This window comes from Heptranchias perlo, chromosome 1 (genome assembly GCF_035084215.1).
Source record: "Heptranchias perlo isolate sHepPer1 chromosome 1, sHepPer1.hap1, whole genome shotgun sequence".
Classification (NCBI taxonomy): Eukaryota; Metazoa; Chordata; class Chondrichthyes; order Hexanchiformes; family Hexanchidae; genus Heptranchias; species Heptranchias perlo.
Window position 1 is genome coordinate 90,492,777 of NC_090325.1, and position 22,915 is coordinate 90,515,691.

General features: G+C 43.7%; 1 protein-coding gene across 1 annotated transcript in view; it reads left to right on the forward strand.

Moving 5' to 3' along the window:
* atp8a1 (ATPase phospholipid transporting 8A1) overlaps window positions 1-22,915 on the forward strand; it is a 417,286-nt gene that overhangs the window by 358,525 nt on the left and 35,846 nt on the right. Inside the window, exons 30-31 of the mRNA XM_067988311.1 lie at window positions 1,714-1,775; window positions 4,844-4,900. Of these exons, the coding sequence (XP_067844412.1) occupies window positions 1,714-1,775; window positions 4,844-4,900 (119 nt within the window). The remainder of the gene's footprint in view (window positions 1-1,713; window positions 1,776-4,843; window positions 4,901-22,915) is intronic.

The following is a 22,915-nucleotide window of genomic DNA, read 5'->3' on the forward strand; positions in this document are numbered from 1 at the left end:
CATGTGCAATATTGCAGCAGTATTATAGAGTGTAAGGGCTCAATTTTAAAACCGAGCAGGGGGTCAAATTGAGGTTGGCAAACCAATTAGTACGGGTTTCCCAGATGTCCTTACAATTTTGACATAAGGACGTCTTTTTTTTTGTCCAACTGTCCAGCCTGATTGACAGGCTTTGTTTGTATGGATGGAGGGAGGAGGCATGGGTGGGCACGGGGGCATGGGTGGGCATAGGTTGGCACAGGGGTCATGAGTCATGAGGGATGGGATCGGGGGGGTGGGTCCACGATCGTTGAGGGTGGGAGGATCGGAGTGGGGTGGGAGGATCGGAGTGGGGTGGGAGGATCGGGGTTGGTGGTCTGCGATCGGAGTGGGGGGGGGTCGGTGCAGACAGACTTGTTGGGCCTGGGGGACGTACTCCTGCTCCTCCAGGCCCACTAGCTGTGCCTTTCTAGTCACCTACCTGTTAGTCTCGGGCCTTCTCACCACCTACCACGAGGCATAAAACAGAAAGCCTGGAAAGCCCGGCCCCCCGGGGTTGAAATCGGTAAGTCCAGAAAAATGGAGGCGTGAAGCCTCCTTGAAAGGTTTTAAGGCCCGACCCACCTCCTGGGAGCAGGTTGGTCACCCGCCCCGTTGAGAACCAGAAATGGGCGGTTGGGGGCGGGTCTGAAATGGTGGCAATTTTCAATGCCCCCCGCCCCTAACCCATCCATTTTTCAATGTTAAAATTGAGCCCGAAGTATCTGGTGTTCCACAGATTCCGAACATTCTGTTTTCCACTGCTGTAACTTTGATATTTCCAATTATTTGGTGAACTGTTGCAACTAAATGTTTTTCCCATCTATCTTGATTAAAATATCCTTCACTTTGTGATCATGTTTTATATTTTTAGTACATTAATGCATTAACTTTAACCTTTGTATTGGACATTTTATACACCACTTCATATCTTCTGCAAACTTGGATGATTTTTCAATACTCTCAGATCAGATGTCCCAGCATCAACGTGTTGGACAGCTGTGGCTACAGGAATACCATGTGAAGCAGTTGTCATTAACTGCTGCTCTTTGTAATGTTTTTAGATGGCTAATTCATTATCCACTGTCTAACTTGCAACTTGCTTGTCATCCCAAGAGCTTTCACTTTAGTCAAAAGGGTTATGATCAAATGTTTCTTGAAAGTTAAGATAAATAATATCAACTGCATTAATGTCATCTATTTCATTTATTGCAGCATAAAAGTCTGTTAATTTTTTTGGCATGGGTGTGCAGAAGCCATTGCTGCCTTCGAATTATTGCTCTTATTCTCATTAAGTGTCCTCAGCTTGCTTCTTTTGGAATCGCCTCCCAATTTTTCTCCCACAGTAGATGTCAAGCTAGCCGGCCTAAATTTCCCAAGATCATTCTTTTGATTTTTTTGAAAGTTTGGAGGAACATTAGTTACGTGCAGAGCACTAGAACTGCCCCAGTGCACTGTGAGATGTAAAAAAAGAAATCCTGCTGCAGCTATTTCATTTTATTACAATAACCTTGGAGGAACAGTTACTGTGCTACCCTCACAGAATAGCAGTTCTTTTAAATATCAGCTCGTACATTAACTATGAAAAATCTGCTGCTGTGATATGACTAGCAGATGTGGGATTATTTTCTTGGAGCTTTCAGCAACTAATAATTTGAACTATTGAACTCATGTTAGTGTTTTTGCTTCCTGCAGACACTGCATTTCAAAATGGAAAGACGCCTGGCCGCCTGCTACTTGGAAATATGGTTTACACAGTAAGTCAGTTTGTAAATACTCATAACCTATAAAACATTGTGATATTAGTGGAGAATTAATTCCTCCATTTCTCCTCCTGAAGTTCCGAATACTTATGCAAGACTGAAGAGGATGAATGTTCAAAACTACAATATCAAAAAAAAATCACCTAATGTTTTCGCTTTGCTCTCCTCTGGCGAAGCTTTCTTAAAGTGAAATCTTGTTAGCTATTCGAACATATTATGACAGGCGACTTCTGACTGAGCATTGGTTGGTAGTTAGAAACTGAGAAAACAGCATGTTCAAATTCAATTACCATAAACAGTCTGCTTACACTTCCTGGATTTTTGACATTGATTCAATAATTAGGAAGGAAAGTACAGAATTATCTCTCAAGGAAGGGCAAAGGCCTTCAACCCATCGAAGCTTGGCTCTCCCACTCTGGGAATTGGCTGCATTTTCAGCTCACCTTTTTGAACAGTGGTGAGATTGCGGACTGCCTGAAAGCAAAAGAATATTGGCAGTTCCCTGGATAACATGCATTGACGTGCAGAATGAGGTGCCTCACATCGCATACCAGCTGCAGATTGATCCCAGTACATAATCCCAGGAGTAATGCTGCACCTATTAGCTAAGTAAAGGTGAAAAAAGCTGCAGAAAAACTTTTCCACAAAAAAATTCTGGTCACGACGAAAACCTTTAGCAGTAATTCTGCCTGCCTTTCACCATCTAGCAACATGCAGCACCTCTTTTATACAGGCACTGTTTTGTGATGACAGGGATGGGGAATGCAGCTTTTGACTTCTGAACCTCATTTTAATGTAGTTTACATGCGGCAAATGGATTGCAGCGAGCACAATAGGGCGCCCACATTGGTTGGAAGAACGGGTGGGGAATTGGTGCCAGGCCTCCCCACCCCATTTTCCTTCACTGTCCACCTCGATTTCACCTGAATCTGCCACAAAACACACAGTAAATGGGAGGAAAATCTAGGCCACCATACGTGGAAGACACGTGATTCAAGACATCCCTTTCTCTGAATCGCAGATATCTAGTAGCACTGCTGCTGTGTCTGTTATCCACGCACCAGAAATTAATCATTCACTTCTTGATGTGATTCATTCATCCACCAATACTGCTACAATGATGATTTATCACAACCATATTGCTGTATCAGTGGACATTTAAGTGAGAAGCTGTACGATTACTTGAAGAAAAAATACCACAGTGCGAAGGTTAAGTACACATTTATGAAATTGCAAATAGGCATTTTGGGACATAATTTCCTATATTTGGTTCAGTCATTTCTATGGCCTCAAAATATACATAATGCTATATACATTTATATGCAAACTGAGAGTACCTGAACATTAATAGGTTATATTATCAGACAAAGAGGTGGAACAACTGAAACCTGAACAAGAAAGTTTAGTACCGTAACCAAAATGGAGAGAAGGCAATGAGATGGAATATGAGTCCCAGTAGTTGACCACAAAATGAGACAATAGGCATATGCAGCAACTGGAAAAAACTTGCCAGAATGACATACTGGGAATCATAATAGGAAGCTGTTGATGACAATGAAAGGTCAGAAATTTCAACTGACTACTGCGAAATCTGAGAGGATAAGAACTGTTACCCTCCCAACACCATAAAATGCCATCCCACATCTCCAAATCCATCTTGCACTTAACCCAGCATTCCCCATAAAACAGCTGGAAGTTTAGTAAGGAATTGCTAAATGCACTGCCAAAAAGTTAACAGCCACAGGAGTCACTGAGGTCATTTACTGCGTGATGTAATGAGCCTCCATCCCTCAAAGGTGAATGATGTTGGCTGTTAAGGGGGCAGTACGCTCTAAGGTTACACAAAGTGCTGCCTGTTAGAGAAAATTCAAGCAATTGCGATTGCTTTACAGATACACATCTTAAAACCTGACACATGCAACAATTCCAGTGATGCAGAACCTGCAGTGCAAAAAGCGTGCAGACAGGGACAAAGGCCTAGGCGTACCAGTTAAAGTCCTGGTTCAAACTCAGCTGATCAAAGTACTAATATGAAGGATGCCTAGGTTTTGAATGCAGTTCTATCATTAGAGGTCTATAGTGCAGTGTAATTTTTATTTAGCTTTTTACATTTATCAGGATTAAAATGTCTCCCATTCCTGTTTAAACAAGCTTTTTGTTTTCTTTTGAACAGAGCTGTTTTAATTTTTAAAAATCATTCTTGTAGCAAATGGATCTCACAACTGACAGCTAGATTAAGTACAGTAATTAATATTTCTAGTTTAGTTCCCAGCTTCTTTTAATCAGACACAAAGCTTTTGATGTATTAGTTGAAAATTCATCTCCCCCTTGTGTTGAACACTCTAAAGAGAACAACAATGAACAGGTGAGAATTGCACAATAACTGTGTTGCCGTAGCCTCAGGAGGCTGGGAGGAGGGTTACTGGATTACATCTGGAGGGGGAGAGTAGTGCATTGTGCTCAGGAAACCTTAACCCATTACTTTCATTTCACTGTTGGTTGAAATTTTTATACTTCAAAGGATTGCTCATGCTTTAAACCTGAACATTTGTTTAGAAGAAAAAAAATTCAGATTTCTGAATTGTATCAGAAATATGCACAGAAAATCTGCAGAGGTTCTGTCAGTCACCTGCCATAACATCAGCAGGAGGCCGGCGGGCGGAACCTACCAGAAAAGGGCGGGGTCCTGGTGGCACTGAGTCTCTGCCATTTCTTCCATGCCTTGTAAGGGGCGGAGTCTCTGACCGCCACTTACAAGGCAAATATCTGGGATGGAGCCAGAGGCACAGATTCCCGAAACCAGGAGTTCCCGATTACTGGATCAGTTGTACCATAGGTTTCTGCCACTGATCCCACAAATTCCAGCAGAGTCATCGCTTGGTAGGCACCAGTGGGTGCGATTCCGGCGGTTACATCATGATTGTGTTCCAAGGATTTTCGGGATTTGTATGTCAAAAAAAAAATTACAAACCATAACACGTCCATATTATTGTGATGACCACATTCTTTTATAGAATTCCACATGTATTACTTACTATTTACACCCTTCATTCTCTCCACAGTTTGTAGTGATCACCGTTTGTTTAAAAGCTGGTTTGGAGACCTCATCCTGGACTATTGTAAGTAGTAATAATCCATGAACTAATCCTAAAAAATGCACTTCTAACATGTTTGGAAATCCCATCTTATTGTTTTTCTTCCCTCGTTTGTTGCTAAGTGTATAATTGTTTTATGTATCTTCATTTTATATAGTCTAACCTGCAATGCTATAATCCCATAGAGTCTTTGTGTATCTTAGACTTATTAATAACCTTAACACTTGTGCAGTTAGTCATTAAGATGAGCAAGAGGGAAAATAATTGCACTTGCTATTGCTAGGTTTACAGAGGGATAAGAGGATTCAGTGTAAATCATTTTTCAGCCACCAAGGATCTTGTCTCTAAGGCTGAAGATTAAATGAAAAGCCACCTAAATCTTCATCCCTGCAGTTAATGGATAGATATAGGTCAGCCATATTTAACCCTTCCACTACCAACAATTTCATTATTGCTAAATTAGTGATGGCAGATGGAACCTCTCTAGTGCCTCAATGAAAATGCCAGAAAGTAAAAACAATTGAAGTTGTATTTTTTAAACTTTTAATAACAGAATCTGTGTTAATGTTATTGGAATAAGATATTTTGGTTAATTAGGTAGCAATAAACTCCAAGGCATTCAAGTGTTGTGGATTTAAGTATGTTTAGGTATTTTATACATTCACATTCAGGACATCTCACACAGTGCGTAGGGATGATTTCAACATGTGGCTTACTGCCCAAGTGACCACCAGAGTACCTTTATATCTATATTCCTCTTAACTTGAATGGGTCATTCGGATTGCCTTTCATTTCTTTCTAGTTACAAATGCATCTGTTAGGGAGGGATGAAATAAGAGTTTTTGGGTTCCAACTGTACAACTTGCACCACAGTTTTTTTTCCCACAGGTAGCACAATGTCAACTGATTTGACCCAACACGCATAGCTCGATGGTAGAAGTTCAGAAATAAACCAGGGAAAACTTACTTCTGGTCCCTTGTGCATCCACAAGGATGGTCATCTCTGCAAGCTTTCTAATAAAAGGTTTACCTCAGTATCCACCAGAATGGACAATATATCTTGAGCAAATATAAAGATGTCCCCTCAAATGTACATTGCACTTAATTGTACTGAGCACTCTGCTTCTCAAATGGATCTGTTCACAACATTTACTAGCAAACAGTTCCAAAGGAGTTGTGTTTTCATTTTTATAACCCATTAGAAACAGCCCCTTTTCATTTTTGTAAATTTATACACCTGAGTGTAGAATAAAGATGTATTGCCTCTTAATATGTTTGGTGCTGCATGGATGAAGCATGAGCATTTTTCCTTCTCATGGTGTGTATATATAACCACCCTTTTGCTGTTCATTTCAGTTATCTTTCCCTTTTGCAAGCAAAAAAAATTCAGGCTTCATGGATAGCTCTTTGAGAGATAGCATAGGCACAATAGGCCAAATGGCAGCCTCTTATGCAGTAAGATTCAATGATTCCCTGCCAGTCTTATGAATAACCCAGTTCTTGAAGTTTTTTCACATTTCATGAGTCTGAAAGTCCCAGTTTGTTTTCCATGTTGAGAAAAGTTAATCAGTTCACAATGAGTTAATAAACTCAATTGTTAACTAAATGCTAAGCATGAAGGATGTAGCACTTCTTGGTAGGAGGACAGAGAGAGACAAATGTGGAAGGGATGGCCACATCATGGCAGTACCTATTTTCCTTTGTGGTTTTGGAATTGGCTATTACATGGTAGGTAAATTAGCAACAAAAATTTTCTCTTTCTGTTGTAAGGATCTTAAGTTTGAATATTTTGAATAAAATATCTAGGGGAAATGATTCCTCTCTGCAAAACTGCCTATGATTTAAGAACATAAGAAATAGGAGCAGGAGTAGGCCAATCGGCCCTTCGAGCCTGCTCCGTCATTTAATAAGATCATGGCTGATCTGATCCTAACCTCAAATCTAAATTCATGTCCACTTTCCTGCCCACTCCCTGTAACCCCTAATTCCCTTCACTTCTAGGAAACTGTCTATTTCTGCTTTGAATTTATTCAATGATGTAGCTTCCACAGCTTCCTGGGGCAGCAAATTCCACAGACCTACCACCCTCTGAGTGAAGAAGTTTCCCCTCATCTCAGTTTTGAAAGAGCAGCCCCTTATTCTAAGATTATGCCCCCTAGTTCTAGTTTCACCCAACCTTGGGAACATCCTCACCGCATCCACCCGATCAAGCCCCTTCACAATCTTATATGTTTCAATAAGATCGCCTCTCATTCTTCTGAACTCCAATGAGTAGAGTCCCAATCTACTCAACCTCTCCTCATATGTCCGCCCCCTCATCCCCGGGATTAACCGAGTGAACCTCCTTTGTACTGCCTCGAGAGCAAGTATGTCTTTTCTTAAGTATGGAGACCAAAACTGTATGCCAGGTGCGGTCTCACCAATACCTTATATAACTGCAGCAATACCTCCCTGTTTTTATATGCTATCCCCCTAGCAATAAAAGCCAACATTCCGTTGGCCTTCTTGATCACCTGCTGCACCTGCATACTAACTTTTTGATTTTCTTGCACTAGGACCCCCAGATCCCTTTGTACTGCAGTACTTTCCAGTCTCTTGCCATCAAGAAAATAACTTGCTCTCTGGTTTTTCCTGCCAAAGTGCATAACCTCACATTTTCCAATATTGTATTTTATCTGCCAAATCTCCGCCCACTCACCCAGCCTGTCTATATCCCCCTGCAGGTTTTTTATGTCCTCCTCACTCTCTACTTTCCCTCCCATCTTTGTATCATCTGCAAACTTCGATATGTTGCACTCGGTCCAAATAAAACATTATCATTCAGGAAGTTCATACGGTTGTCTGAATTGAGAAGTGGAAAAATTCACACAATCATGGTGGATGCTGTTCAGAGTTTGGGGTTATTGACACAGAATGTAGGGAGCCGTAATCTGCCTCAGGCCCAAACTTAATCCTGAAGCTATGTACCAAAATTGGGGAAGTCTTCCATTTTTAAGTGTTGGCAATCTAGAACTTTGTTTCCAAAAGATTTCTCCCGACAACTCGATCGGTGGATTCCCCAGTCTGTACTAAAGTAGCTGGTCTCAGCAGGAGCCAGCTGGTCTCCTTGTCAGTTGAAGGAATAAATTTGCTACAGTTCTTGCTTTTGATTGCCATGTGGTGACTGACAGTGCACGAGTGTTGATGTGAAGTGAGAATAAGTTGAGGCTCTGCAATGATGTTCCCACTGCCAAATAATGTTCCGGCACTCATTATCTATGCTCATGCTTTGAGCAATTGCCACCTTGGTCAAGTGCAGAAATATGAGTTTGTGCACTTTGAACGTAAGAATGACAAACGGGGAAGCATGGGTTGGGACAGATTGAAGAACAAAGAGAAGGAAATCATTAACAACTAGCTTTCATGTGTAAATTTGATCAAAAAGACAAATGGAATGTTGAGCTTTCATCTCTAGACATACAGTATAAAATTAAGGAGATACTGTAGAACACTTGACAGACCTCATTTGAAACACTATCAGATCTCCCAAGGCATTGCTCACGGTGAGTCAGAGGATACACAGAAGGAGGCCATTGGAACAAAAGAAATAGGAGCAGGAGTAGGCCATACAGCCCCTCGAGCCTGCCCTGTCATTCAATCAGATCAAGGCTGATTTTCGACCTCAACTCCACTTTCCTGCCCGATCCCCATATCCCTTGATTCCCTAGAGTCTAAAAATCTATCTATCTCAGCCTTGAATATATTCAGTGACTCAGCATCCACAGCCCTCTGGGGTAGAGAATTCCAAAGATTCACAATTCTCTGCATGAAGAAATTTCTTCTCATCTCAGTCTGAACGGCCAACCCCATATCCTGCGATTATGCCCTCTAGTTCGAGACTCTCTAGCCAGGGGAAACAATCTCTTAGCATCTACCCTGTCAAGTCCCCTCATAATCTTATATGTTTCAATTAGATCACCCCTCATTCTTCTAAACTTCAGACAGTATAGGCCCATTCTACTCAACCTCTCTTCATAGGACAACCCTCTCATCCCAGGAATTAATCTAGTGAATCTTCATTGCACCGCCTCTAAGGCAAGTATATCCTTCCTTCGGTCAGGAGACTAAAACTGTATGTAGTACTCCAGGTGAGGTCTCACCAATGTCCTGTACAATTGTAGTAAGACTTCCTTACTCTTGTACTCCAACCCCCCTTGCAATAAAGGCCAATATGCCATTTGCTTTCCTAATTGCCTGCTGTACGTGCATACAAAATTTTTGTGTTTCTTGTATGAGGACACCCAAGTCTCTCTGAACACCAACATTTAATAGTTTCTCACCATTTAAAAAATATTCTGTTTTTCTAGTCTTCCTACCAAAGTGAATAACCTTATATTTCCCTACATTATACTCCATCTGCCACCTTTTTGCCCATTCATTTAACCTGTCTATATCCCTTTGCAGACTCTTTATGTCCTCCTCACATCTTACTTTCCTATTTGGCCCATCATGCCCATGCTGACTCTTTGTAAGAGCAATCCAGTTAGTCCCATTCCCCTGCTTTTTCCTCATAGCCCTGCAAATTTTTTCCCTTCAAGTATTTATCCAATTCCTTTTTGAAAGCCAGGATTGAATCTGCTTCTACCACCCTTTCAGACAGCGCATTCCAGATCATAACTACTCACTGCAGAAAAACATTTTTCCTCATGTCGCCTTTGGTTCTTTTGCTAATCACCAATCTTCTGATTCTCGATCCTTCCGCCAATGGGAACAGTTTCTCTTTATTTACTTTATCTAAACCCCTCATGATTTTGAACACTTCTATCAAATCTCCTCTCAATCTTCTCCGCTCTATGGAGAACAACCCCAGCTTCTCCAGTCTATCCACGTAACTGAAGTCCCTCATCCCTGGAACCATTCTAGTAAATCTTTTCTGCACCCTCTCTAAGACCTTCACATCCTTCCTAAAGTGCGGTGCCCAGAATTGGACACAATACTCCAGTTGTGGTTGCACCAGTGTTTTATAAAGGTTCATCATAACTTCCTTGCTTTTGTACTCTCTGCCTCTATTTATAAAGCCCAGGATTCTGTATGCTTTTTTGAACCACTATCTCAACCTGTCCTGCCATCTTCAAAGATTTGTGCACATATACCCCCAGGTCTATCTATTCCTACACCCCTTTTAGAATTGTACCATTTAGTTGATATTGCCTCTCCTTGTTCTTCCTGCCAGTATGTATCACTTTGCATTTCTCTGCATTAAAGTGTAAAGGCTGAGGCCCGATTTTAACCTTGCCCTCCCGACGCTAATCGCGGTAGCATACTTGCTGCTGCATTCCCAACACACTGCTGCCCGCCCCCATTTTAACCGCCTAGTTCTCAACAGGCAAACAAGGGACTCATGAATGTCTTTAAATTGGGGTCCTATAATGCAATTAGGATCCCGACGCAATTTCAACCAAGAATTGCAGTTGTCCCACCCAGTGCCGGACCTGGCAGCAAGTGGATCTGGGGACATAAGAGAACTTACATAAGGACATACGAGAACATACATAAGAACATAAGAAATAGGAGCAGGAGTAGGCCAATCGGCCCCTCGAGCCTGCTCCGCCATTTAATAAGATCATGGCCGATCTGATCCTAACCTCAAATCTAAATTCATGTCCAATTTCCTGCCTGCTCCCCGTAACCCTAATTCCCTTTACTTCTAGGAAACTGTCTATTTCTGTTTTAAATTTATTTAATGATGTAGCTTCCACAGCTTCCTGGGGCAGCAAATTCCACAGACCTACTACCCTCTGAGTGAAGAAGTTTCTCCTCATCTCAGTTTTGAAAGAGCAGCCCCTTATTCTAAGATTATGCCCCCTAGTTCTAGCTTCACCCATCCTTGGGAACATCCTTACCGCATCCACCCGATCAAGCCCCTTCACAATCTTATATGTTTCAATAAGATCGCCTTTCATTCTTCTGAACTCCAATGAGTAGAGTCCCAATCTACTCAACCTCTCCTCATATGTCCAACCCCTCATCCCCGGGATTAACCGAGTGAACCTTCTTTGTACTGCCTCAAGAGCAAGTATGTCTTTTCTTAATATGGACACCAAAACTGTATTCAGTATTCCAGGTGTGGTCTCACCAATACCTTATATAACTGCAGCAATACCTCCCTGTTTTTATATTCTATCCCCCTAGCAATAAAAGCCAACATTCCGTTGGCCTTCTTGATCACCTGCTGCACCTGCATACTAACTTTTTTGATTTTCTTGCACAAAGAATTCTTGCCTAGAGAATTAAGTTCTTTTTTTATTTCTTCCTGTTTCCTGTGGGCCAGGAGGTGCGGGAATGCTCTCCGGGCTCCACAAGGAAACCTAGAGTCTCCCATGCCCTGAGCTTCCCTAGCCCCTTCCCAAACGCGATGCCTTCCTGACCCCCTCTTCTCTTCCCCCCCACCCCCTCTTCCTAAGCACCTGTGTGTGCCAGGGACCATTCCTGTAGGTTTCCAGTGGCTGCCTTCTGCCTGCAGTATGACTGGAAGTAAGTATAACACAATATAGATATCTTGGATGTTCCACCTTGGGGATTTCTTTACGTCTAAAGTGCATGGAAGCTCATCACTGTGATTGAGTCTCCAAACCAAGCTACATGTAAAATTTCTGTTTGCCCGATATGAAGTGTACACACACTGTCCATAGAGCTAAATCCAGAGAAATTACATACCTGTTGACAGAGCAAAGGCTTAAGGATCCTTAAGTGTGTGTAGAAATACTGCTAGAGCTTAACTATCTAAATTCATGCAGCTTACCAGTACTCATCTAATTAAGGTCACCCTATTCATTAAGGAATTGACTTAGAGTTATCTGGGGGGGGGAGGGGAGTCATTTTAATCCCCAAGAACGTGGGGGGTGGGGGATGGGGGAGGGTGGGAGGTTAAAGTACCAGCTTTTTGGAACAGGACCACATCCCGGCTCCAGCACGCCCAGGCCCGTTAGCATGCGCATGCACAACAGAAACCCAGAAGTCCCGTCCCCACTTAAAGTCAGTGAGCTGATATTTAAAGGGCCAATTCAGGTACTTAACTTTTTGTGGACGCTGCAATAGAAACGGATTCAACTACTCCTGAACGTGTCTCTCATGGCTTCTGAAACACGCCATTGAATTGGAGGCAAGTTGCAGCCGAAGCTCATTTGGCCCTTTAAACCAGTGATTGACACATCTCAATAAAAGGTGAGGTTTTGCAGCTGGGCACTCAGTTCTCTCAAACGAACCTTTGGCTGGCAGTTCTTTGCGTTTAGACTGAGATTTCTTTGTTACTGAGAATTCTTGTGTTCAGACAAATTTACCTACATTTTAGAGCACCTCAAACTGACAAGATCAGGATGGAGACACAATGGATTTATTCCACAGTACATTGGAGGAGGAGAAAAACCCATTGCCAGAGCAGCCATGCACATTGCTGCCAGGGATTCCTTCATCTCTAACACGTTCTCATAATGAGATCTGCAAATTGAAGACTTTGAAATACTCCGGCCGCCTGGAACAACCACCAGCAACCCCCCCCCCCCCACAACTTTGCACAAATGCATACACCCGTGGCACACGTGCCCATAGGGTGGCACACAAAATGGCAAATTCACAAAAGGGACTCAATAATGGCCAAGACATGGCAGTGGTGGTGAGAGTTATTACATTTAATGTGACATAAACAGAAAAATATATAAATTAACGACATGACATTTCCTCAAACGCCCTTGTACATGCCCTTGGTGAATTACAATTGCTTAGCCTTTCTCTTTCAACCGCTTCTATGTGGTGCATCCCCTGCGGCTTCAGCAGATGTAGTGGCAGGTTGCTCAGATCCCTGCCCTGACTCTTGAGACATTCTCAGCGTATGACCTCTGGGTTTTGGAGCCCGTGAGGACCCCACCAAAGACTGCTCCACCTGCACCTGTGCAGGGGCAGACTCAGCCATCAAGAGAGGAGGCAGCATTGCGGGTACTGGTTGAGGGGGGACAACGGGTGAGATGTGATAGTGCTTTGAGTGGAGTCCCCACTTCCATGTCCTCTTTCACCATCATCCCTCTCCCGGGCCAGCGCAACATCACTCCCACCACTCTGCCGGCCAGCAGGCTGGTGAGCAGATGTGCTGTGTTGTAAGGCCACGGCTAAAGTATCTGTCTGCCTGTTTAAGGTGGCAGACATGTTGGCATCCAGAGTCCACACGGCCGTTGTTATGGCCTGCATGGATTCGCTTGAGAGCCGTGCTTGAAGCTCAATGGATGATACCATTCTCTCCATCACAGACATTCTCACACTTGCCTGAGCCACTAATCCACTAGCGATGGAGTTGGACTCCTCTGCTCTCCGCTATTGTGGAGAGTGTGCGTGGCACTTTTTCCACTACCTCGCAAAGTTGGAGTTGTACCTCTATCATTTTCCTTCTCAACAACGGCCCCTGGGGTTCAACATCTGTGTCCAGCTGAGCAGAGCTTGGAGAGGAGTGCGCCCCCCCAACGCAGACTCTCCACAGCTGCCCCTGCCACCAGTGTCTGCTCGTGCTCACTTGTGAGTGATGAATCACCAGGTGACAACCCAACTATCTGTCTAACAGGACCCACCGAAGTGTGAGTACCAACGCTGGTGCCTGGCTGGATGTCCTGTGACTGTGCAAACTCAGAAGGAATGAGCTCCCCTGAGAAATCACTTTCTTCCATTTCTGCCGATTGCTCGTGAAGGTACGAAGGCTCCGGAAGACAACAGAAAGCGATATTAATGATTCATCGCAAAAGTGACAATCTTTCCAATGTCCATACTGAGGTCTGGCACAGTTACATCATTGATAAAATCAATTCATCATGTGTGTGAAAGATGTTAAAGTTCTGTCACCAGCCATCTGTGGGTTTCCAGTCTCTCCATCTCCGATTGATAGGCATGCGACGGTCTGACTTATTTCCATAGCCGCCTCCTCCACATCTGTCACCTCCACTATGTGGTGGGCCACTTTCAGTTCTGTTCCTCTCCCTTATGTTTCACTCTTTTCTACAAGGGGAGAAAGAACAGTCCTGTGAGTGACTGAAGGTGACGTATTCACCCAATGAATCCATTGCTGTGGATGAGGCTGACCATGAAAGAGATGCATCAGAGGGTGATTATCAGACAGATGTATCACATTGCATCAGGATTGTGGTGGATGAATAAAAGGGCAGTTGAGGAAGTACATAGAAAGGATGGTTGCTGCTGCTGACACTTAAGTGGATGTGAGGAGTTATGTGATGGGGTAGGCGTGCTAATACAGAGTGATGGCAGGGTGGGATGGTGCGGGTGTTGAATAACACAGGATGTGGGTGACTCAGCAACTGTACTCACTTTTCCTGCACTGAACCCAAGTCTTGGGCACCATGCTTCTCTTCTGCCACCTCCAGCCAATCATTTTTAGTTACAGAGCCAGATTGCTTCCTGCTATCCATTGGAAACATCACCTCCCTCCTCGCTCTCACTGCAGCCAGCAGTATATCCAGGGAAGCATCATTAAATCCAGGGCCAGCCTTTGCTTTCCAGGACTCCATTTCTCCTTTCTCCTTCAAAATCCATTCTTGGACTGGCCCTTTAAATAGTGGGCTTTAAATTGCATCATTCGGCCTGCTGCGCAGCCTGGAGACGCGAAACGCTGAAGCAAAGGACTGCAATCAAGATACGATCGCAGATTTAAACCCGCTCACTTTGCCTCTGGGATCCCCAGGTGCAAATCCAACCGCCTGCTGGCTTCCCGGCACCATGCTAAAATCATGGCCCTGGAGTCAAGTGAGAAGAGTTACCCCAGTGATGGGTCTGTCCCTACAGGTTGCTCTGGTGAATTAGCTAGCTAGTCAAATCATCCACAGTGCACAGTGGAGTACTGTAGACCTGTTCTGGTTCAGGTATCAGGTTTCAAGGTCTACCGTTAAAGCCTGATTTGGTTCTGAACTTCCATTGGATCCCACCTTGGATCCCCTAATCCTTCTGATCTTCCATCCCTGCCCCCAAGGGAATTATCATCACAGAAGGATGAACTGGCCTTGTAGAAAGTCTAGTGATGGATGAAGGAACTGAGCAATGAGGATCATGTGGGTAATCTTGAATTATATTCCCTAGAGCCGAGGATGTTTGAGGGATGATCTAACTCGGGTCTTTAAAATAACAAAATGAATTGAGAGGGTAGAAGGGAATGAAAAAAAGCAACCTTAAATTTGAACTAAGCCAGTTAAAAGCAAATCAGGAAAAAAAAACGCTTCACACAAAAAAGATTGTAAGAATGTGAAATGCATTGCACCAGTAGGCCATAGGTGCAAATCAATTGACAGGTTTGAAAAGAACTTACTTGGGAAGCAAGAGTATTAAGAGATGTGGAGAAAAGGTGAGGAATTGGGACTAAAAAAAGAGCTGCTAAGGGTAACAAAATGGCCTATCCAGTTTCTGCCACCTTATGAGGAACTATATTTGTACTGCATGTATTCCAAAGTTCTGGTTCACCAACCTATTATCACTTCGCTGAAAATGGGGAGCATCACTTGCTTTGTTCAAGACCCTGTTGGACAGGTGGTTTCTAGTTAGATGCGCTCTCTCTCTCTCTATTGAACTAATTTCATGATCGCAAATAGGGAATCACAGTCACACGGAGCACGAGTTGGGGAATTAGGGCTACAATGTTGTAGTTGTAACTCCAATCCATGTCCCTTTGAGCGCAGCTTGCCTGCTGTGAATGCAGGATTGTGGAATTAGCTGTCTCTGTGGGCTTTTCCCATTTATGTTAAATCTCCTGACCTACAGAAGGTTTGGTGGGAAGAAGCAAAGGTCATATCAATGCCCCATACTGGTTAAGACTGCCACGGTTCTAAACATTTGGCAACTCCCCAAATGGAATAATAATCTTCAGGGAAATAGACATTTGTCCACCCAGATCAAGACAATATGCTCCTGGCATGGGATAATTAACTTCTGTCTTTATTTCAAACACACACTCTCCAGGAAGTACTCTACAGAACTAATGTGTAACAGGATTTTGGTCTATGGTGCTAAAATTTTTCTGTCAGCCCTTTATGTCAATTGCTGAAAACCTTTCTTGGGCTGCAAGAACTCTAAAACTGCGCAAAATTTGCATAGCCACCATCTCATCGTTCCAGGAAAGTGCTCATACTGTTTTCTCCTTTAAAGGGAATATAGCTTTTTAACCACTATGAAACCAGATTTCCATGCATGAGATGTTTTCCCATCAGTATTTTTACTTTCTTTTGCAGTCCTCATAATGCATGTGGTTTCTGACATATAACATCAAAAACGGACTTTCAGTAAAAGCTCCAATGTATGTTACTGAAAACTAAAACTGAAAAATGTACAGAATAAATAGAATCCTTTTATTAATACTAGTACATCAATTCTGTTTTTTTTAAAAAAAAACTAAAAATAATAATGTTGACTTATTTTGGTACACAAAAGCTGCGAAATTTAAAAGATCTACCTACTCTCAGAAATATAGTCAATTGTGATAAATTGTGAGCATCTTACTTGCAATTAAATTCAACTCTTCTGTATGCCACTTGGCTTTTTGGAGGGAAAAAGCAAACAAACTGCAGATGCTGGAAATCAAACAAAAGCACAAAATGCTAGAAACGCTTGGGTCAGTCAGTATCTGTGGAGAGAACACATGTTAACAGATGTAAACCCTTAGTCAGAACTGGATGATGATACAGATGAACAGCATTTAAAAAGGAGCAGAACAAAGGGAAGAGAAAAATACGCACGTGTACACACACGCACCACACTCACCGCACGTGAAGTACTTATGTGGAAAACAGGAGATGGTTAAATGGCAGAGTGATATTCACTTGAGACAATAGGAGGCATATTGAGGGAAATCAAAGAAATTAAAGACATATATGAGAAGCTGAAGAAATAGTGGGTACAGCAGTTAGAAATAGAATCATGAAAAACTGGCAAATTGGAGCAGGCTCCAGTGACCTAGGATTCTGGGAGAAAAAAATAGCAGGTCGGCACCAGGGGTGCAGATTACTCCGTCAGCGTAATGTTCCAACAAAGGGCCCCACCTCAAGCACCAACCCGTTTCCCACCCAACTCCGCAAATGGCTGCACACCCATCCCACACTGTCAGCATTTCCTGTTAAACAGAAAGTGAAGCTGTAGTTAACGTCCGATGTTACTAAAGTCAATATTATGACCAGAGAACTGCAAAGTGCCTAATAGAAATATACAGTGCTGTTCCTTTGTTCTGTTCCTTTTTAAAATTCTGTTCATCAGCAATATCTCCCAATTCCAACAAAGGGTCCACAACTGAAATGATAACTCAGCTGTTCTCTCCACAGATGCTGACTGACCTGCTGAGTGCTTCTGGTTTTTCTGGAATTGTACAAGGCAGCCACCAGCTCATTCTTGCACTCGGTTCCTAAACATTACATTGTAATAACAATGTACTTATTCTTTATTGGGAAAGATATACGTGAAATTGAGTTGCCTGATCTAAGTTGCATCATCATCTTTTGTCTTTGGTTCTCACTCTTTTGACTCATTTCTCTTTACTGTTTGAGGGCCTTTCCCTGTTACTATGATTTGTTGGTGTACAGACAGCATGGACTGGGGAAAGAATTACAATCTAGTAATCTCAGGTAGCTAATGGGGTGTTCTCAATATTGATGAACATTTATATAGTCATATATTGCTACCTCCTCTCGAGACAGTTGGCAGGAATTTTGGTTTGACTTCAGTCCAAAAAAAGGCTGACTTCCATGTACTTAGAGAATTTCTAAAGGTAGGTGCCAGATGGACAGTTAATTAAGGGTGAATTCACACACACTATCTTTGATGAAAAAGTTATCGCTTCACTAAGGCTGAAGGTGGTGTATGCACATGGGAACCCAGGTGTGTAAGGGGAACCCAGGTGAGATAGAGAATGAGGTCCCACAGAAACTGATCCTATCCAACAGGTACAATGTACTTGCTACCTGTGAGGATAACGATAAAGACTGTCGGAAGGACAGCCAGAATGCTGACCATGGCACCTTGGAGCAGGAGGCTGCCCAAAGGTGAGAGCTGGGGAAGGAGGAGGAGAAGTGTGATGTAGAAGTAGTAGGGGATTCAATAATTAGGGGAACCTTTGTAAGCAGGATCGAGAATCCCACATGGTATGTTGCCTACCGGATGCCAGGATGAGGGACATCTCGAACCAGCTTGAAAGGATATTGAAGAGGGAGGATCCAGTCGTTGTGGTCAATGTTGGGACCAGCAACATAGGAAAGAGTAGACAAGAGGTCTAGAGAGTACTAGGAGCTAAATTAAGAAACAGGACCTCAAGGATTATAATCTCTGGATTATTACCCGAGCCACGTGTAAATTGGTGTAGGGATAAGCAGATTAGGGAGGTGATCACTTGGCTGAAGGAGTGGTGTGGGAAAGAGGGGTACCATTTCATGGGACACTGGCACCAGTACTGGGACAGGAAGGAACTGGGACGGGCTCCACCTGAACCGGGCTGGTACCAGGGTCCTAGCGGAAAGGATAAATAGGCGATCACAAGGACTTTAAACAAGTGAATAGTGGGGAGGGCTAAGGGGGAAAAGGTAGTATAAATAATAATTCTAAAACAAACAAAAAGGAAGAGAGTAGAGGAATAGTCTAATATTATGTATTAGGCACTACAGGTAAAGGGAAAACTAAAAGATGTAAAGTAATTAAATCAGGAGAGAGAAATAAGATGTGTGAGAAAAACAACATTGGAGCAGAAGGACAGGTTAGGGTGTATGGCCCAAATAATCATTCTTTATACAAACGCATGGAGTATAAGGAACAAATTGAATGAATTGCAGGTCCAAATTCAACTTCGAGGGTACGACATGGTAGTCATTACTGAGACATGGCTGCAACACGGTCAGGACTGGAAACTGAATATACCAGGTTATTAGGTCTACAGGAAGGATGGGGAAACTGGTAGAGGGGGAGGAGTAGCCTTTGTGATTAAGGGTGAAATTACTTTAATGATAAGAAAGGATATAACAAGAGGTAAGCAGGTGGTGGAGACTTTATGGGTAGAGTTAAGGGGCTTCATTTTAGCACCCGCAATCGGGTGCGTTCCTGGCCGGGGGGCTCCGAAAATCGGGGAATCCCGGAGCGGGTCCGGAGCCCGGCTCCAACCCGCCCACTTCCGGGTTCCCCACAGACGCGCCGACGTGCGCGCGCAGCCCCCGCATGTGGGACTCCCGCAGGCAATTAAAGCCAGCGGGGTGCCACTTGACAATATTTAGCTAGCTATTTCAGGTCATTAACAGACCTGATTAAGGGATTATGTGAGGAGGGGTAGGATTTTACATACAACTGGGACTGTTTCCCACACTGGGGGAAACACTCCAAGTTGAAATGGACGTGTTGCAGCTGTCAGCCTGTGGCAGCTGCAAAGGTCCATTTGACAGGTGGGGTGGGGGGGACCCTCACTCATTGCAGGAGGCCACTCTGTCACTTGGGACAAAGTTTGGCCTCCACCACCCTCCTGACAATCAAATTCACCGACTTGCACACTTACCCCGGGGTCCAGAGACATGTACCTACCTTGCGGACCCCCTCAGATGTACATCTTCCGGATGGGGGCCGCCGTAGCTGCAGTCATGACCTCCTCGGAGGGCGAACAGCATCGCCGGCCACGCCGTCCACCTCTGACACGTGGAGCTCCACAACACAGTGCTATGACGCATCCACCTGCACAGCAGGAGGGAGGGCAACCGCAGAGAGAGATGCGTCGCAGAGGGCATTACCCTCGCCACAGGGTCCACAGACCGAGGCTCAGCTTCCTGGACCTCTCTTAGCAGCAGTGCACACGGAGGCTCAAAGTCACTCGACATGTAGTCGTGGACATGTGCAGCCTCCTTCATGCCGAGCTGCTCCCGGTTGGCCCGAGCACCATCTTCTGACCTGTCGCTGTCAAAGTCACCACTGCCCTCAACAACTTCTCCTCCGCATCCTTCCAGGGTGCCACTGGGGACATCGCCGACGTCTCTCAGTCGTCTGCACAAAAGAGCCCTGCAAATACACCTACACCCACTCTGCAGTGACACAATGGGTGTCCAGTTGTGGGTCTTCATTGTGATCCTCAGGAGAGGGCATTATTGCACAAACCAGACAAGATTCGAAAGACGTGGCAGTAGTGGTGCCAATATAATATGTGATGTGAGTTGGTCAGAAATTCAATATAAGTAAAAACCATGACAAACCCTCAAACACCCTTGTGCATCCCCTTCATGCTCACGACACGTTTGCCTTACGCTTCCTACTGCACATATGTGATGCATGCCCTGTGGCTGCAGCACAGGTAGTGGCAGGTTGAGTGAGGCTGACTGTGAAAGAGATGCATGAGAGGGTGAGTATGAGATAGAGCCATGAGATTGTATGAGGATTGGGTTGAGTGGTAGTGGCAGGATGAGTACTGGTGAGGTGAGTAAGTGCAGGTAAGATGAGGATGAGCTTTGAGTGGGTATGAGGAGTGATGTGACAGAGTAGTGTTGGCAGTGCAGAAGGAGGTGTGGGGTGGGGGCGGTGATGTGGCAGATGGAGTGTAGGGGAATGAACAAGTGTACTCACTTTGGCTGACCTACTGAGGTCATTGCAGCGCCTCCTGTATGCAGGTGTGCGATATGTTGGTGGTGCTGGTGACCTCCTCTGCCACCTCGAGCCAGGCCTTCCTGGTGGCAGAGGCAGGCCTCTTCCTCCCGCCCGCCGGGGGGGAAGATCTCTGTCCTCCCCCTCCTCCTCACCCCATCTAATGATACCTGAATGTGAGGTATCATTAAACTGGGAGCAGCCTTCCCCCTGGGCTGCTCCATGCTGTAATTTTTCCTATTTGTTGCAGCATCTGTCAATGGAGGATTGCCCCTTTAAATAGAGCTCCTCCAGCTGACAGATCTTACTGCGCATGCACAGCCCGCCCGACGCGCAGATCAGCAGTGGGGAACCCGGAAGAACAGGTAAGTGGATCCAATTAGGCTGCGATCGCGCAGGGGGGCAGACTAATTTCGCCGGGCGCGTTACCCACGCGCCCAATAGCCCCCCCGCCGCAAGCCCGCAGCCCTGGTAACATCGAGCCCAAGAAATAGAAAAGGATTTAAGACTGTAGTGGAAGTTGTGTATGGGCCCCCCAGTAGCAGCTGTGAAGTAGCAGAATGTATAAATGCAGAGGTTAGACAAGTATGTAGCAACGGCAGTGTGGTTTTAATGGGGGATTTTAACTTTCATATTGATTGGGATAAGCAGATGAGTTCATGTCAGAAAGGTAGTCAATTTCTGGAGTGTGTTCAGGACAGCTTTCTGCAACAATATGTCGTAGAACCAATAAGGGGGCAGGCCATGTTAGATTTAATAATGAGTAATGAGCTAGATTTAGTTAACAGCCTTAATGGTGTGTGAACATTTATCTAATAGCGATCATAATATGATCGAGTTCAACATTGTGTTTGAAAGGGAGAAACCCGTATCAGCTACTAAGAGTCTAAATTTAGGTGAGGCCGACTTCAATGAGATGAGACAGAGACTGTCCACAGTAAACTGGGCAAATCTGGGTAAAATGACAGAAGATCAATGGGAGGTGTTAAATTCTTTTTTTGAACGTGATTCAAAACCAGGTTATACCCCTAAGGGGCAAGAGCTCTAGTTGCCAAAAAAGAAAGCCATGCACGACAAAAGAGGTAAGGAACAACATAAAACTAAAAGAAAAAGCAAAAAGAAATGCAAAAAATAGCACAGATCTGACTACACGTGTTAGGCTAACTGGTCTATAATTCCTTGATTATCCCTTATAAGTTTCTTTTCATTTTCCCTTTTTGTAGCTCTTACTATCTGTTTGGTCATCTGTTGTGGGAAATTACTGGAGTCTATAATCAAGGATAGAGTGACTGAACACCTTGAAAATGTTTAGCTGATCAGAGAGAGCCAGCATGGATTTGTAAAGGGTAGATCATGCCTGATGAACCTGATTGAATTTTTTGAAGAGGTGACTAAAGTAGTGGACAGGAGTATGTCCATGGATGTTATTTATATGGACTTCCAAAAGGCATTCGATAAAGTCCCTCATAAGAGACTGTTAGCTAAAATTAAAGCTCATGGAATTGAGAGCATTTTTTTAAAAATGCAAAAAATAGCACAGATCCTGGCGACTGGGATAGATACAAAGAACAGCAATGGGTGACCAAACAGATAGTAAGAGCTACAAAAAGGGAATATGAAAAGAAACTTGCAAAATCAACACTTTTTTTCAATTATGTTAGGAAAAAGAGGGTGGTCAAGAGAAATGTGGGCCCCTTAAAAACTGATAATGGTGATATTGTAAATTAAATAAGGAAATGGCGGACATGTTAAATAATTACTTTGCGTCAGTATTTACAGTAGAGGAAGAGGATAGCATGCCGGGCACCCCAAGGAAACTAATTTGAATCAAGGATGGGGACTCACCATAATTAAATAAGCAAATTAACAGTAATGAAAATAATGGCACTAAAGAGTAACAAATCCCCAGGACCAGATGGTTTCTATCCCAGAATTTTAAAGGAAGTAAGTGAGAACATTGCAGATGCACTAACTATAATCTTCCAAAGTGCTCTTGATTCAGGAACTGTTCCTTTAGATTGGAAAATCGCACATCACTCCGCTGTTTAAGAAAGGAGATTGAGGGAAACCAAGGAATTATAGACCAATTAGCCTAACATCTGTTGTCAAGAAATTACTAGAGTCTATAATCAAGGATAGAGTGACTGAACACCTTGAAAAATTTCAGCTTATCAGTGGGAGCCAGCATGGATTAGTAAAGGGTAGGTCATGGTTGACGAACCTGATTGAATATTTGAAGAGGTGACTAAAGTAGTGGATAGGGGAATGTCTATGGATGTTATTTATATGGACTTCCAAAAGGCATTCGATAAAGTCCCTCATAAGAGACTGTTAGCTAAAATTAAAGCTCATGGAATTGAGGGCAAGTTATTGATCTGATTAGGAAATTGGCTGAGTGGCAGGAGACCGAGAGTAGGGATAATGGGCAGG